This window comes from Diceros bicornis, chromosome 5 (genome assembly GCF_020826845.1).
Source record: "Diceros bicornis minor isolate mBicDic1 chromosome 5, mDicBic1.mat.cur, whole genome shotgun sequence".
NCBI lineage: Eukaryota > Metazoa > Chordata > Mammalia > Perissodactyla > Rhinocerotidae > Diceros > Diceros bicornis.
In genome coordinates this window covers 80,361,210-80,377,802 of record NC_080744.1, presented here as the reverse complement: position 1 = coordinate 80,377,802, position 16,593 = coordinate 80,361,210, and the positions used below count along the sequence as shown (strand labels likewise).

At 40.6% G+C, this 16,593-nt stretch overlaps 1 protein-coding gene across 1 annotated transcript; it reads right to left on the bottom strand.

Moving 5' to 3' along the window:
- Positions 1 to 573: 573 nt before the first annotated feature.
- SNRPA1 (small nuclear ribonucleoprotein polypeptide A') lies at positions 574 to 14,253 on the bottom strand. Its single transcript, XM_058542306.1, has 9 exons — positions 14,123 to 14,253; positions 12,296 to 12,443; positions 11,243 to 11,321; positions 7,576 to 7,622; positions 6,931 to 7,033; positions 6,257 to 6,336; positions 5,772 to 5,847; positions 5,027 to 5,120; positions 574 to 866 (listed from the first exon to the last, which is right to left on the bottom strand). The coding sequence occupies exons 1-9, from the start codon at positions 14,202 to 14,204 to the stop codon at positions 808 to 810; spliced, it is 768 nt and encodes a 255-aa protein (XP_058398289.1). The 5' UTR covers positions 14,205 to 14,253; the 3' UTR covers positions 574 to 807.
- Positions 14,254 to 16,593: the final 2,340 nt, after the last annotated feature.

The following is a 16,593-nucleotide window of genomic DNA, read 5'->3' as shown; positions in this document are numbered from 1 at the left end:
AAGCAGCACTATCAGATGAGAAAAGATGGATGGCGAAGGTGCTCACCTCTACCACCTTGTTTTCTAGATTAGCTTAAATTGGCCATAACATGGTGTGAGGAATGTAATAAAGCATCTAGGAGCTGTGAGGAAACTGTGCCTTAGCCTGCCCACTGGGGCAGCTGTGATTCCCCTGACTACACCCTAAACGTTGGAACATGCTGCTTCTCTGCTCCAAGTCCATCAACTGACAAGCAGAAGTTGCATTCCTCTCTAATTTTCCAAATCAGTAATTAATATTTGCACAATGTTTGTATGTAGGATTAAATAAAAACTTCAAAGGATGCTGATTCCTATAAAGCCCTAAAGCCTGGCTGTGTTTAACGAAGATCTTGTTATTCTTTGCGCAGAAAAAAATGCACCAGAGATCACAGATTCTTACTAACAATCATTGGCAACAGATAGTCTTGAGTTTTAATAAGAATTTAAAAATCTAAACATTTCATAGAGGATTGAGAAGCCTGCCTAGAAATGATGCCTTCCTACATTTCCAACTTACACACATCCATATACCTCACTGCACACACACCCCGATGACATGCAACTTGGCAGCAGAGTGAGTGCCTTTATTTTTACTATGTGTAGAAAACTGGCATTTAGCTTTCAAAATTTATATTACAACATTACCAGCAGCAGTTTTAAGCATTTTAACAATGCTTATGAACTCCACTTTGCTGACATAAACAAAGCTATTTTTCCACGTTCGAAAAGCAGGACTTGTCCTAAGTGGGCATATTATACATCCTGTAGATATTCAGGCCACATTGCTCAGGACCCATTTGTGACTGTGTCTTCTTCCATCTCCTCTTCACCATCATCGGTGGGGCCTAAAGAAAAAAACAAAGCCAGAAGTCATATCAATTTTAGAGAATGTGCTTGCTCCAAGTGTGAGTGTCCATTCTGCGAGGCTACTGTGTGCTAGGCCCTGGACTTCGTATAAAAACCTAACGGCAGCCTCCGCCCTCGAGGAGCTTACAGTCCAGAGACTATCTGTCTTTGGCAGGTATCAGAAGGGATGGTCAGTTCCTAAAGGAAAGGGTCACAAAAGTGTTTTTATGCAAGTCAAACTCGTTGCCTGCCATTCTAAACCCATTTTGGTCGAGCTGATAATTCATTTTTTGTGAAGGTAAAAACCTTATACTTTGTTTTGTTCTTGCCACTACCATGGGCAAAGAAACCGTGAATACTCAAAAACATTTGGATACCTACTACGTGCCAGATACTGGGAATAATCAGTCAGTGACCTTATTGTCTCTAAATTAGGGAAAATAGGGCAACAACCAAAAGGTTGTTACATTTGTTCAACAATTTATGGCAGATCTTCTGGTCAATGTATTCTGAAAAAGGAAACTGTTTTACCACTGTCAGTGGCTGGAAAAATTACTCATGTTTAAGCCTGTTGTTTCTACAGTTAGACTCAAATATCAGATTTCTAGATACAAAACTACCAAGAAAGAGGGGCTGGCCCGGTGGCGTAGTGGTTAAGTGCGCGCGCTCTGCTTCGGCGGCCCAGGGTTCACAGGTTCGGATCCCGGATGCACACCGCTGCACTGCTTGTCAAGCCATGTTGTGGTGGCGTCCCATATAAAGTAAAGCAAGATGGGCATGGATGTTAGCCCAGGGCCAATCTTCCTCAGCAAAAACAGGAGGATTGGCATCAGATGTTAGCTCAGGGCTAATCTTCCTCACATACACAAAAACAAAAACAAAAAAGAAAGAATGTCATTGGGAAGTGCTACTTGGAGGCCTGGGCCCACTGAAATCTCAAGTATCATGCACAATTTCTACCTTCCTCTCCCCAGCGTGCTTTCAGATTACATTTAAAATCCCCAGCGGGCTGGCCTCGTGGCTTAGCAGTTAAGTGCGCGCGCTCCGCTTCTGGTAGCCCAGGTTCGGATCCCGGCGCGCACTGACGCACCGATTCTCTGGCCATGCTGAGGCCGCGTCCCACATACAGCAACTAGAAAGATGTGCAACTATCACATGAAACTATCTACTGGAGCTTTGGGGGAAAAAAAGGAGTATTAGCAATAGAGGTTAGCTCAGAACCGGTCTTCCTCAGCAAAAAGAAGAGGATTAGCATGGATGTTAGCTCAGGGCTAACACCCTGACACACACACACAAAAATAAACAAATAAAATAAAATAAAATCCCCAGAGATCCTAACATTCTGTCATATTACAGTCACAATAAGCAATTTTGACACTGCCTCCTCCCCCAACCTCCGTCACCACCAAGGCTCGAATGCCTTCAATAGACTGCTAGTGTTCTCAGGACTCAAGATCTAACCCATCACAGCCCGCAGTGCCCTGCATGGCCTGGCCCGCTTACTCTGTCGGCTCATCTCACCACATTCTCCTTGTGCCTTGAGCTTCACTCAGACTGGCCTCTTTCAGTTCAAGTGTGCGAGGCTCCTCTTCACCACAGCTTTTGGTCTGTGTAGTTCCCTCCCCCTAGAATGCCACTCTGCTTTTGTCTACTTCAGTGGTTCTCAAACATTTTAGTTTTAGGACCCAAAAAGCTTTTGTTTATAGAGATTACATTTATTGATAGTATATTAGAAATTAAAACAATATTTTAAAAAATAGTAATTCATTAAAACACTAAATCTATTACAAGTTAACATTTGTATTTTTATAAAAAATGATATTTTCCAAAACAAAAATATTTACTGAGAAGGTTGGCATTATTTTATATTTTTGCCATCTCTGTAATGTCTGACAAATAGCAGCCAGCTGGACTCTTGTAAGGGCTTCATCGTTCCACCTGTTGCAACTTGTTTTGATTGAAGGATATGAAGAAAATCAGCCTCACAGAGATATGTAGTTAGAAAACAGAGAAGTATTTTTAATAGCCTTTGCAGACAGTTGTGAATATTTTTTTGATATTGTGCCAAAATTTGACAAAAGTGGTAGTTTCTTAAAGGTTACTTTGCAATGTGGAGTCTGAAACTTTATCAGTGAACTTTTCATACCCTCTTACTTGAAAATCAATTGGTCTATCTTGTACTTTGAATGGCTTGTTTATGCATGCATAATTTGTAACATCATTGGAAAACACTGGTTCATTGATTTATGCAGATCTTCCAAATGCTGACCCATTTCATTATACAATATCGAAAAAATCACATTCATTAATACCACTGATTTCCGCAGGAAAGTCTGTAAGTACTAGGAAGCTTTCAAGGTTACAGTTGTGGATATAAGTTTTCCAGCTTTTTTTTTTTTTTTTCTGGTGAGGAAGATCAGCCCTGAGCTAACATCCACGCCAATCCTCTGCTTTTTGGTGAGGAAGACTGGTCCTGGGCTAACATCTGTGCCCATCTTCCTCCACTTTATATGGGACGCCACCACAGCATGGCCTGACAAGCGGTGCATTGGTGCGTGCCCAGGACCTGAACCTGGGCTGCCAGCAGCGGAGCGTGCACACTTAACTGCTATGCCACGGGACCAGTCCCTCCAGCTTTTAATTTTTACTTGAAATCTTGAATTTTATCATTGGTAACCAATACCATCAGTTGTTTTCCTTGAAATGGCAAGCTCACTTCACATTTGAGAAGATGCCTGCCTCTTACTTGAAACAATTGCACAAGTGCATGGAGACAACCATCCAACTTACATATGCAGAGGTGCTTCATGCATACCTTCCATTCTGTCACCCAGAATACCAAAAATACGTGCACTCAATGGGTGATATTTAATAAAGTTAATAATTCTCATTGCTTCATGAAGGACATTCTTTTTTTTTTTTGGTGAGGAAGATTGTCCACGAGCTAACATCCATTGCCAATCTTCCTCTTTTTGCTGAGGCAGATTGGTTCTGAGCTAACATCTGTGCCCATCTCACTCTATTTTGTATATGGGACACCACCACTGCATGGCTTGATGAGTGGTGGGTAGGTCCACGCCGGGACCCAAACGTGCAAACCCTGGGCCGCCAGAGCGGAGCGTGCAGACTTAACCACTATGCCACCAGGCTGGCCCATGAAGGACATTCTCAATTGAAACTGGTACATATCTTACGGAAAGAGTGTGTGGCAGCTGAGAATACGATGACTACTAACATTCTCTGGGCCACTGCCTTGACCCTGGCGGAGACACCAGTTGTTTTACCCAACACTGCTCTTCCACCATCAGTGCAAACGTTAACACGATGAAAAAAGCAAATGACGCCTCGGCGTCACTACAGACTCCCAGGGGCTCAAGGACCACACAGTGAGAACCCCTGGTCTAGTTAATGTCTTACTCATTTTTAGCTTCAGTTCAAACATTATTTCATTATTTCCCCAGGGAAGGTTTCCCTGAGTTGCCAGTCTAGGTAGAAGTCCCCAGTTACACTCATATCAAAACTTGTAATATGCATTGTTTTGAGTAGTTTTACTTTATACCCCCATTGTCCAACATGCTGCCTGACACAAAGTCGGCATGCAAATATTAGAACAGCTAACCAAAAACTTGCTTACCAAAAACTTGCTAGTGTCAGACCCTGTGCTAAGTGCTATTTATGAAGTATTTTACTTAGTCCTCCCAACAACCCTTTGAGGTTGGTACTATTATTATCGCAGATTTAAAGATGAGGAAATAGACTTAAGATTAAGTGGGGATTAATAAATTTACCCAAGCACAGAGCTGGTGAGGCTAAGATCTGAGCCTTAGGTTGTTTGGCTCTGGAGCCTGTGTTTCCAACTACTAAGCTATCCCATATATACATGGGTAAAAGTCTACACGGTTCCCTCTAGTGTTTGGTTTCACTCCATGGCTACAAAATAATGTTTGCTTCAACTTTTACACAAAAAACCCAAGTCTTATGACATAATATTCTATATCAAATAATTTATCTTCAAAGAGCATTTAAAGGGATTTCGTGTAAGTGAGATGGTAATGAGGCACTATTCTAGCATTCCTGGGTCACAGCACCTAAAGTGTTTTAAAATCACTTCAAGTATAACATTAATTGGAAGCACAAAGACAGAACATGGTTTCCTGACCTGATCTGCGTTCTCTGCCAGGTATCTGACCAGACTGCAACAAGCCCTTCAGCCGCTCTACTTCAGCCAGAGTTGATGCATTTGCTATAGCATTCTGGAGGACAGAAGACAATGGAGATGGACAAGTATCAATCAGCCAGAAAACATCTACAGAAATTCACAGCAACTTTCTGAATTGGAACATTAAATAGTTGTGTTGGGGAAAGAATTTTATTGGCACACTGAAATCAACCCAAAAACCAAATCATTAATTTCCAAAATTGGTCAAGAGATGAGGACCCTCTTACAAGAGAGCAAATAATCATTGCACATGTGCTAAAATTTTAACTAACTGAAGTACCTATTTGGAATTACATTACTGGATAATTTAGGAGGCAATATTACAAAATTAGGATTTCTCACTGATCACCAAGCAGGATCTATCAGACAGCAAATATCTGAAAGTAAAAATTAAGGCAAACACTGAGATAGCATACAAAGGTAACTAACTGTTCAAATAAACAGATCCTGGGAAAATAAGAAAGACCAGAGCTGCCTCCACTTTGACTGGTTCATGTAAATAATTCAAGTCAAAGTCTGGTCAAATCATAACTTTAAGCTAGTTTTCTCTTATACAGAAATACATTTGCAGTCTAACAACTATGGGGGAAAAATCTGCAATATTCAGAACTTGGTTTATTACATAATTCTGTGCCCTACACTCATGGCAGCTCTCTCCAGTCCAAGAGTCCTAACACATTATTACCTTGATCGCTTCTACATCCCCTGGAGATGGCCCACCTTTCTTTTTGTCAGTTGGCAAACCAGCACCTGGATTGAAACTTGGGAGGGGAGGGAAGAACATAACTGTCAAATCCAGACCAATAGAAATTGCTTCTCTTTTACTTTCAAAAGCTTTTGAAAGTAAATCAACCAGTGTAGTATCTTATCTTTGTTAACAAACTGATACAAGAAACTCTCTCCTTCAGAAACACCACCCAGTTCATCTTCCTATAGAGAAAGCAGGATGTATATAATAGCACATTAACACTAAATACTGAAATATTTGCTCTGCTAACCTAGTAGAATTCTCATGTGATGTATGGACCATTGATGGTCACGGACTATCATCACGCAAATTAAATACTGTATCAGTCACAGGTGTTTTGTTTAATTGTGTAAGAGGCCAACTGCCAGACAGATAGTGTTTCTGAAGGTGAAGTGGAGAGAAGTTGGATATCCGTATCTTACGTTTTGCTTCTCCTGGCAATATCCTTTGCAAGTTGTGCACCCCGTTTGCCCTTGAACATTTTCTCTGCTTCCTGACGCTCCTACAGCGACACCACACACAGAGTTAATGGAAATAGGAATAGCACATGCATTTAGATGCATTCCTCAGAAAACATGGAAGAAAACTCTCCTGAAATACTCTGGGCTGGTAAAAATACCAAAAAGCCAATTTCAAATTAAAAGGAGACACAGTGGTCTCGCCTTTTCTGGTGAAGCTCCTGAAGAAAGTTCTCCCCTCCTGGTTTCAAGGAGGGGCTCCCAAGGAACTCAGAAAGTTAAGAAAAAAAGGACTCCCAATAAAGGGAAAATCATCCTAACAATTAAAGCTGTTGAAAAATGGATTATAGGAAGCTCCCCAAGGGGAAAGTATCTAAGCAGATGGTCTGTTGTTGACAGTGCTCACTGTGGTTCTGAGACTGTGCTCCCTCTGGAATGACCAACACTACATAAGACAGCTTTAACTGAAAGTCCTACCGTCAACTCTGCTATGAAAAAAAATCTGACATTTTCTCTCCCACATTTTTATTACAAACCAATGGTAAAACACGTTAGGCAATTTAAAAAAACTCAATAACAAAAGCATAAAGGAAAACACACGACTCTATAATGACTTACAACAACAGAATAATACTTACTTTTAGTTTCACCTTCTGGAAATCCAGCACTCTGACTTGTGGAACTTTATAAATTACATATAGTCTGTAATGCTTCTTATTTGTTACAGGATTTCTTAGAATACTACAAGAAAAGGAACAATATAATGCCAATCTCGTTCAAAGCACAGCATTCAAGAGGTGCATTTTAATAAAATCTGGTTAAGTCCATAAATTAAGGAAAAGTTCACTATTCTTTATATTTCAATGTCATAACACTAGGGAAATTTTAACAGAGCACTGGGCCCAAGGGAAATATTTTCAATATTTGTTTTTAAAAAGTACTTTTTTTTTTTTGTGAGGAAGATTAGTCCTGAGCTAACATCCGATGCCAATCCTCCTCTTTTTGCTGAGGAAGATTGGCTCTGAGCTAACATCCATGCCCATCTTCCTCTACTTTATATGGGACGCCGCCACAGCATGGCTTGACAAGCAGTGCATCGGGTGCTCGCCCAGGATCTGAACCTGCGAACCCTGGGCTGCCGAAGGGGAGCGTGCGCGCTTAACCACACTACTGGGCCGGGCCCCCTAAAAGGTACTTTTCTTAACTGATTGCTTTAATGTCGAGGCTGGTAACGGCGTTATTTTAAAGGACTTCATTGTCACCACCACAAATAACTTTCATACCTTAGATAAGTTAGTGACTTGAGAGATGCCAAAGGGTCCAGATCACCCTGTAAGATAACGGCCAAAGGTAAGAACACGAATACAACACACTATTTTGATACTTTGAAAAGGTGGGTGCCTTTGGAACAAGGACTCATCTTATCTTTTTTTTTTTTTTTTTAACTGCTCCGGCACCTGGCACAATACCAGCATATCACAGATGCTTAATAAATATCTACTGAATAAGCAAGTGAAGAATAAATTTCAGCTTCTTAAACTTAAAATGTTGGTTATAACAGCTTCTGCCTCAACAGCAGAAGAGACAAAAAAAGAAAAAATTTCTCCTGCAGCAACCTCAAAAGGGCTACTGAGCTTAAAGCAATGATTTAGAAAATAAAGCAATGTGAAAGTTGATGTAACTTTGGAGCAAGTTATTCACAGAGTAACCTTAAGCCGGGATCTTGGTGTAAGGTGGGTTTTCCTGCTAGTACCTTTAGGTACCTGGGAGCAACACAGGCATATGATCTTTGAAGAAAGGCACCTTTATTCTAGGATCCCCAAACTCTCTTCAAATAATTTTTCAAGGACAGGAGCAACATAGTCAAAAAAAAAAAGAAAAAAACGACCAAATTATGGGAAGAAGGCAGATTAGTTTTTGAATCTTCCCCAATTGTCCCATAAAACATAGTGCGACAAGGATAGCAAAAGCAAAAACCTATGGTCAACAGCTACAATTAGATGAAAAGATATTCTAACAAGAACCTAAAATAGGAACAAACTACTGCGAGAGCTACAAGACTTGCACGGTGAAAGCATTTGTGCAGGAAGAAGTGCAGGGAAGGCCAAGAGGCATCCGACAAACCCGAGAACTCTAAAGCAACTGACCGGTTCTCAGTTTGAGAACAGCAGCCAAAGGATATGCACATTCCAATGAGTACAGTAAGTCTGTGATGAGGCCTAAAGGGGCTACAGCAATTTGGGCCCTCACTCATAATACTAACCAGAAATTATGTCCCTTCCAGAACAAAGCCCTAAACTGAGGAGAAACTGCTAGGAACAGAGCTAAACTGAGTAGGACTCAGGCAAGAGAGACAATGAGAAAAGAAGTACAGATAAAAGCAGGGGAGGGAGTTCTGCAAGTCAGCCGCCATTTTTAAACACTTCACAAACACCATCAGAGGGAGCTCTAGAGCTGGCTACAGGCACACCACCACTAAAGGATGATCCAAAAAGGAACAAAGACAGACAAATATCATATGATCTCACTTATATGTGGAATCTCAAAAAAAAAAAAAGTCCAACTCATAGTATCAGAGAGTTGAATGGTGGTCACCAGAGGTTGGGAGGTGGGGGAAAGGGGAGATGTGATATTGATCAGAGTACAAACTTTCAGTTATAAGATGAATAAGTTCCAGTCTACAACATGGTGACTATAGTTAATAATAATGTATTGTACACTTGAAATTTGCTAAGAGAGTTGACCTCAAGTATTCTGACCACACAAACAAAAAAAAAAGTAACTATGTGAGGTGATGGAAGTGTTAAGTTTGTGGTAATCATTTCACAATGCATACATATATCAAAAATCACATTGTACACTTTAAATGTATAAAATTTTGTCAATCATACTTCAATAAAGCTGCCAAAAACAAAACAAACAGAAGAAAAAAATGGTAACTTTTGTTACACACAGATACACATACAAACTATATAAAACGTAACAATGATGTCTTGATAGGTTTTTTAAAGACTGAAGAAATACATAAATTGGGGGGCACACTAAAATGTTTAAGGTTACTGTATTGTTTAGGAGGGTAGAGGCAGTGGTTAGCTTTAAACTTTGATAAATATGTACTTTTAATTCCTAAAATGCTAATAATATAAATAAAGTAAATATTATAAAATATTAGAAGAAAAAATGGAATGACAAAAAAAAGAGAGAAAGCAATAAAAGAGAGAAAATGAAATGCAGAATGGGTGGAACAAATAAAAAGCTCTAGAAAAGAAAGAAGACAAACTCAAATAGATCAGTAACTAAATTAAATGTAAACAGACTAAATACTTCATTTAAAAGACAGACTTCAGACTGGATTTAAAAAAAAATCCTATCATATGTTGTTTTCAAGAGACAAATCTAAAATATAAGGTATAGAAAACCTGAAAGTAAATTTTGGATGGAAAAAGATTTATCATGCAAATACTAACCAAAAGAAAGCTTGTTTTGGTCTATTACAGAAGATAAAATAGACATCAAGGTAAAACAGCACTAATAGCGATAAAAGGGTCACAACATAATAATAAAAAGGTTCAGTTCACCAGGAAGTATTAACAATTTAAAATTTGTATATATCAAATAATATATATATATATATATATATATATATCTATATATCTATCTCAAGATATATAAAACTAAAATTGACAGAACTCCAGGGAGACTGTCAAATCCCCAACATAGGAGATTTTAACACACCTCTTTCAGTAACTGATAGGACAAATTCAGTCTTCATCTTTGCAAACAGCTTTAAATACAATTACAACATACATAAAATCCATACATAAACAGAAAATACATAAACATAAAAATACAAACAGCCCCTATAATGCCACACATTCCCTATGAATGTGCATTTTGGGTTGAATACCTCATATATCTCAGAAAGGACACGGCCTCACACCAGTGCTTTCTTACTTTTGAAGTCAAGCACTCCTTTCAGAATTTGATGGAAGCTATGGACCCAGTCTACTAGGAAAGGAACAACGAGGGAAAGAGAGAAGGGAGGGAAAGGCATAATAACCCAAAACCAAGTTATATAACACGGACTTAAACATCCAGTGTTTAAGTGAAAAATTCAGGTTACAAAACAATATACATTATGAGCTCAATTGTGCTAAAAGTTATACACACAGAACAGAAATTTAAAAAGCATAAAAAGAAATAGGTCAAAATAATCATATCCAAATAGAGAAAATGAAACTTGCCCCTTATCCCATAGGAAAACCAATCCCAAGTGGATCATAGATCTAAATGTGAAGAGTAAAACAATAGGTTCTAGAATAGAATGGTCTAACAAAATTTAATGCAGGTCACATATGTAACTGAACATTTTCCAGTAGCCATAATAAAACAGAAAAAACAGGTGAAACTAATTTTAATTAATTATTATTTAACCTATTATCCAAAATATTATCATTTCAATATCAATATAAAAAAAATCACTGATAGTTTACATTATTTTTTTTGTATTAAGTCTTGAAATCTGACGTGTATTTTACAGTTCTGGTACATCGCAACTCAGAGTAGCCACTTGTGGCTAGTGGCTATCACAGTGGAGACTACAATTCTAGAAAACAACATAGAGGCAAGTTTTTTTATGACCGTAGGGTAGGGGAAACATGACAGAACATTAAAAGCACTAGCAACAACAACAAAAGACTGATGAATTGGACTACAATTAAATTAGGAACTTCTCTATCAAGATACCCTAAGGGAATCAAAAGGTGAGCTACAGAGTGGGAAAAGATATTCCCAATATATGTAACCAAAAAAAGGCTCAGATCCTGAATTAAGACAAAGACAAAGAAAAAGGACGATGAGAAAATTTTCTGGATTTTCCAAATTTTCTATAAGAAGCAGGTAGTACCTTTAACTCCTCTCCCAAATACATTTTTCCCCTGCTGAACTTACCAGTTCCACAAGACTGTTGTTGGTGAGAATGAGTTCTGTCAGACAGGGCAGAGCCTGATCAAGTCCCTCACCTATACGGCTAAAATAAAAACAAAAAGACTTAGTGAAAGAGAAAAGTAAGTAAGCTAACAATTGTATCTAAATCCTTGCTCAGAGCATTTGACTTCAAAGTGAGAAGAACTTTAGAGATCTTCCTTCCAACACCCTATCTGACAGAGGGAAAATAGGAAAACAGGCGCAAAGAGGAAAACTTGTCTGAGGCCACATGGTTGGCGACAGAAGTGGGATGATTTGAGAACCCAGGCCTCCTGAAAGTTGCCTGGGGCTCCTTCCACTACCACACTGTCTAGTGAAACCTAAAAAAAGGAGAAACTCCCGCACAGAAGAAACTACTTAGCTCACTTCATGACTTCTGTGCAGGCAGCACAGAACTACAAGTGATTCTGCATTCACAGCTCTGGTACAAGACATACAACTATACCATAAGGAATAGTTAACCTATGAGAAATATGTCTATTCAAAAAAAGTAACTCACCACCCAGTATTTCCTAAAGACATTGTCTACAGACCTTCAATAATTTTTCTCCGATAAAATCTACACAGAGATGACGAAAGAGGGTCCAAAAAAAATCTCAATTTCAATAAGAATTCTAAAAATCAGCTCTAGTTAAAGAAAAACAAATGGCAGAGGATATAAGGTAGAAAGAGAAGCTCAAAAATATAACTGTTGAACTTTATATATCTTTTTAATATGATCCCTTTGATAACTATAATCATTGTTTTAGAAATCAAAATGTACAAAGCAGTATGTTTTTAATTTAAATTTGAAACTTACCATGAATATATAAATATACAAGATTTCTGAATAGATGCAAGGAAGATTAGACCAATGCTAAGTTAACCTCTGGATCTGTATGGGAAAAGTGCAGCTCCTTTCTCATTTTAAGAAGAAATATGTAGGTTTAACTGGCAGTACGTACGACAATTTCTGCAGGGAACACTGAGACAAATACTCTAGGGGGAAAAAATTACTTTCCACTAGCAAACACTTACCATATCCTATTGTTGTTCACTAATAATGTTTTCAGTCTTCTCAACAAAGGAAAACCATCCAGTTTCCTGATTTCATTGTCAGAAAAATCAATAGCATCAAACTGGTCTAAGGTAGCACCTAGATTTTCAATGACAGGAATTTTATACCCTGTAAAATGGAGGAGAAAAAACACACAAGTATTAATATAATTGAAGGTACCTTAAAACATTAGCAGTATTTCATGATAATTTGATTCAAAGCTTTCATTTATTCAGAAAGTGTCTACCTAGCACCTATGCCATGTCAAACACTGTGCAAGGTACTGGCGCATAAAATGAGGAACAGGAGAGTCACAAGTCCCAGCTGCCATGAAGCCTACACTTTAGCACTGGACATGAAGATGGTGATGACAACAATGACAAGGGCAATGATGATGAGGATACTTACTAACAGTCATATTGGTAGCTAACATTTGTAAGAGTATTTACACGGTGTCTCACACTGTTGTAAGCAAGGCCCCATAGCCAGCTAAGCGGTATAACAGGAATTTACACTGTGCTGCTTATCGTCAGTGTCCAAGCCTTGTTCGTACGTTGTGGGCAACAGTTCTCAACCTCTTTTGCATTCCCACATGCGAGATTCATAGAATTCATCAGGATAGCCTCATGATGTCATGACAGTTCCCCCTTACTTCACCTCTCCCCAGCTCCAATCCAGGATTGAAGGTCAACGGTTTATACACAACAGTAAATCACCCTGAGAAAAATTCACTCAAATACTCACTGATTTGTCTAATATGGGCATAATTATTGTGCCAGGTGCAAGAGAAGAAAAGAAATGAACCCAGCCCAAGTTCAAGTACACAATTCAGAGTGGTAAGGGCTACATCCAAGTGACTGCCACACCAAGATAAGCATCCTCAACACTCATGCACTTCAGACTTCGATGGCAAAGATCAACCTGTGCCAAGACAGCGAAAGCGGTCAGTTACCCTCGAATTGAACCTTTCTCTAAGAAACTTAATTTCAACAAAATAAAAGCAGTGGGCTTTCTCAGCAAGGGATCCAAGCAGAAAGCAGAGCTGCATCAATGCTGCCCCTGAGACCGTGTTGTCCCCATGGGAGCAAACCTCAGGCCAAGCTTGTACTATCTTATCCCCAGACAAGTTGCTTTTCACATCCTTCCTAAAGTCACCTCCTGAAATGCCGATTAGATAGCTGCCTTCCCAGTTTCTCACCAAGCCTTACTAAGGTTCAAACAGCTACAGGAATCCAAACAGTTCGGAGAGCTTCCGCCAATTACACCCGGCACTCGGTAACGCAAGCCTCGTGAAACCGTTCACTCCATAAAATGTTTTGATAAAGGAAAACACCAGACAAGTGAAGCTAAGAAGGAAATATTGGGGAAACAATCGCTTTTGTTCCCGACGTTCGTTTTCTCCCTCGTGAATTAGAGATAATCAACACGTATTCTAGGTATACTCTCACAATATCACTTGAACATATTTACTGAGACCAACCACGCGCTCAGCACTAGAATTACAACCACTAACATCAAGTATATCTTCCCTGTCCTCAAGCCACGCGAGGCCTGACTGAGGCCCGCGGGTAGGGATCAGGAAGCAATCTACTCGCGTGTGTGCGAGAAGGAGCGAGGGCTAAGAGGAACCTCCGAAGTGCCCAAGGCATGGTCTTCGGGCCACAACGGCAGGATTCAAGCCTGGGCGGTCCAGGGGCAGGCCAGCTCGGGGGCGAGAACTCAGGCCCACGGGCCAAGCTCCGGCCCTCGGCGCACGCGGCGCGGACCACGGGGCCGCGCGCGGAGGCCGGGGGACGGCCCGGACTCACCGCGGAGGTCCAGCTCGCGGTCCCGCACGGCGTTGGTGTACTGCGCCGCCTGCTCGATCAGCTCCGCCGTCAGCTTCACCATCCTGCCACCTCCGCTCCCGCTGTCCCGGCCGGCCCGCCGCCTCCCGCCAGACAGCCGTCCCGGCGTGCCCCGCGCCCCGCCGCCAGGCAGCACCAATCGCAACCGGCGCGCGCGCGGCAGCTCGACATCCAGGCAGAAGCAATCGAAGAGCCACGCCCCCGGGCTCATTCCTCAAAAGGTCCTGGCGCTGTGGGGCGTCTGTGGATTTGGCGTCTTTCCTGCGGCGTATCTGGAGTCTGGAGGGCCTCTGATTCCAGACATTCGTGTCCTCTAGTTACGCAAAACGTGGAAGCACCCGAGGGGAACTTTCACATACATCAGTGCACCTTGAGGTGGGAGGGGAAGCTGCGTCTGTCCTCTCGCCACCCAGGAGGGGCAGGCGCCCGTGGGGTCCAGTGAAGAGTCCAGGACTTCAGGTTCACGACCTTGTCCTGGGCTTTGACCCCTGGGCTGTAACGTGAGAACTTGGGCTGGGTCACCCGCTCCAGGCACGGTCGAGTTTGCGGTTAGGTCTGTGGTCTCTAGGCACTTAAATATTTATACTGAAGCATGGTGTACAGAAAAGTGCGCACATCAGAAGTCTGCAACGTGACAAATGACAACAGAGTGAGCACACCTGCGTAGCTGCCGCACGGGCCCAGGAAAAAACCCCAATGTTTTGAAATCCTCCCTCCCTCCCCAAAGGCAACCGCGAATCCAAAACTATAGACTAGTTTTGCTGGCTTTTGATGTAAATAGCATCACGCAGTATGCTTTTGTGCCGGATTTCTTTGGCTCAGTATTATGCCTGGAAACTATCCAGGTTGCATTCCGCAATGGTATATTTTCGCTACCGTATAGAATTCCACTGTATATTTTACACCATAACTTATCCATCCTGCTGTTGATGGACGTTAGGGTTGTTTCCAGTTTGGGGCTATTCTGAATAATGCTGCTATCTATAAATTTTCTTGTACATGGATCCGATGCACATGTGCCTGAGTATCTCCAAAAGTGGAACTGCTGGGACAGAGGGTATGGTATCATCAATAGGTAATGCCTAACAGTTATGCCAAGAGGCTAAAATAATTTACACACTCTCTAGCCGTGTGTAAGGGTTGCCATCGCTTCCAACCTCAGCCTCATTGGCTTTGTCAGTCTTTATAATTTTATCGGTTCTGGTGGGTGTGTAGTGGTATTGCCCTATTGCTTTGATTTGCTTTTCTCTAATAACTAATGGAGTTGAGGATCTTCTCATGTGTATATTGTCCATTCTGATATCTTCTTTTGCGAAATGCCCATTCAAGTCACTTGCCCATTTTTTTTTCTGTTGTCTGCCTTTTTCTTGTTGACTTATGGGATTTCTTTATATACTCTGGGTATGAGTACACTCTGTGGCTAGCCTTTCACTCTTTTTTGGAGGGGTTAAAATTGCTTAGGTACCAAAGAACTCACAGAGAGTAGAGACACTGTCCTCATACACATCATCAATGCTGCAAAACACCAACTGTAGTCCATTTTGGTCTGCATAAGATAACATCCTATTCCTAAAATCACAAAATTATAACTGGGGCTGCAATTCGAATCAACAGTGTAAGAAATATGGTCCAAATGGTCCCACTCAAGAAGAGGCATCAGAGGAAGAGCTTCTTAGCTCAGGATGCCCTACCCACTGACAGTGTCTTTTGCCCTCTTTTGTGGGGGACAGTTTCACTATGGTCATGGAGGTCTGGGAGAGGAAAGGGTTTTCTGCTTACCGGCCTTTCCACTCTTAATGGTGTTTGATGACTACAAGTTTCTAATTTTTATGTAGTTCAATTTATCTTTTCCTTTATGGTTTGTGGGTGTGTGTGTTTGCAGATGTGTCTTGTTTAAGAAATCTTCCCTCATCCTTCAAATGTTTCTCTATCTACTAGAGGCTAAATTGTTTTACCTTTCACATTTAGCTCTACAATCCACCTGAAATTGATTCTTTTTTAACTTTGTATTGAAGTATGATATACATACAGCAGAATGCAAACTAAACACACCAAGCAACTGGCATCCAGATCAGGAACAAGGCATTGCCACATTCCAGAAGCCCCCTCTTGTCCTCTTCCAGTTACACCCTTGCCCCAGAGTAACCACTAATCTAACAGCTTGCATAGATTGGTTTTGCCTAGTTTTGTATTTATGCAAAATGAAATTGTACCTTATGTATCTCTTGCTTAATATGTTTGTGTGTAGATGTAGTTCATTAATTCCCATTGTTATATAGTATTTCCTTGTGTGAATATTCCACAGTTTATCTAGTCTGCTGTTGATGAGCATGTAGTAATTTCCAATTTGGAGCTATCAAAAATAGTGCACCTATTAACATTATAATACATATCTTTAAGCGAACACATATACTCTAATACAGACTCGGAAA

What these genes read in the sequence shown, in the direction of transcription:
- SNRPA1 (XM_058542306.1), bottom strand. Translation starts at nt 14,204, where the DNA reads ATGGTGAAGCTGACGGCGGAGCTGATCGAGCAGGCGGCGCAGTACACC. An exon ending in CCGCGAGCTGGACCTCCGCG is followed by an intron (nt 12,444 to 14,122) that starts GTGAGTCCGGGC and finishes TCCATTTTACAG; the next exon opens with GGTATAAAATTCCTGTCATT. An exon ending in AAGTCACTAACTTATCTAAG is followed by an intron (nt 7,034 to 7,575) that starts GTATGAAAGTTA and finishes CTTTTCTTGTAG; the next exon opens with TATTCTAAGAAATCCTGTAA.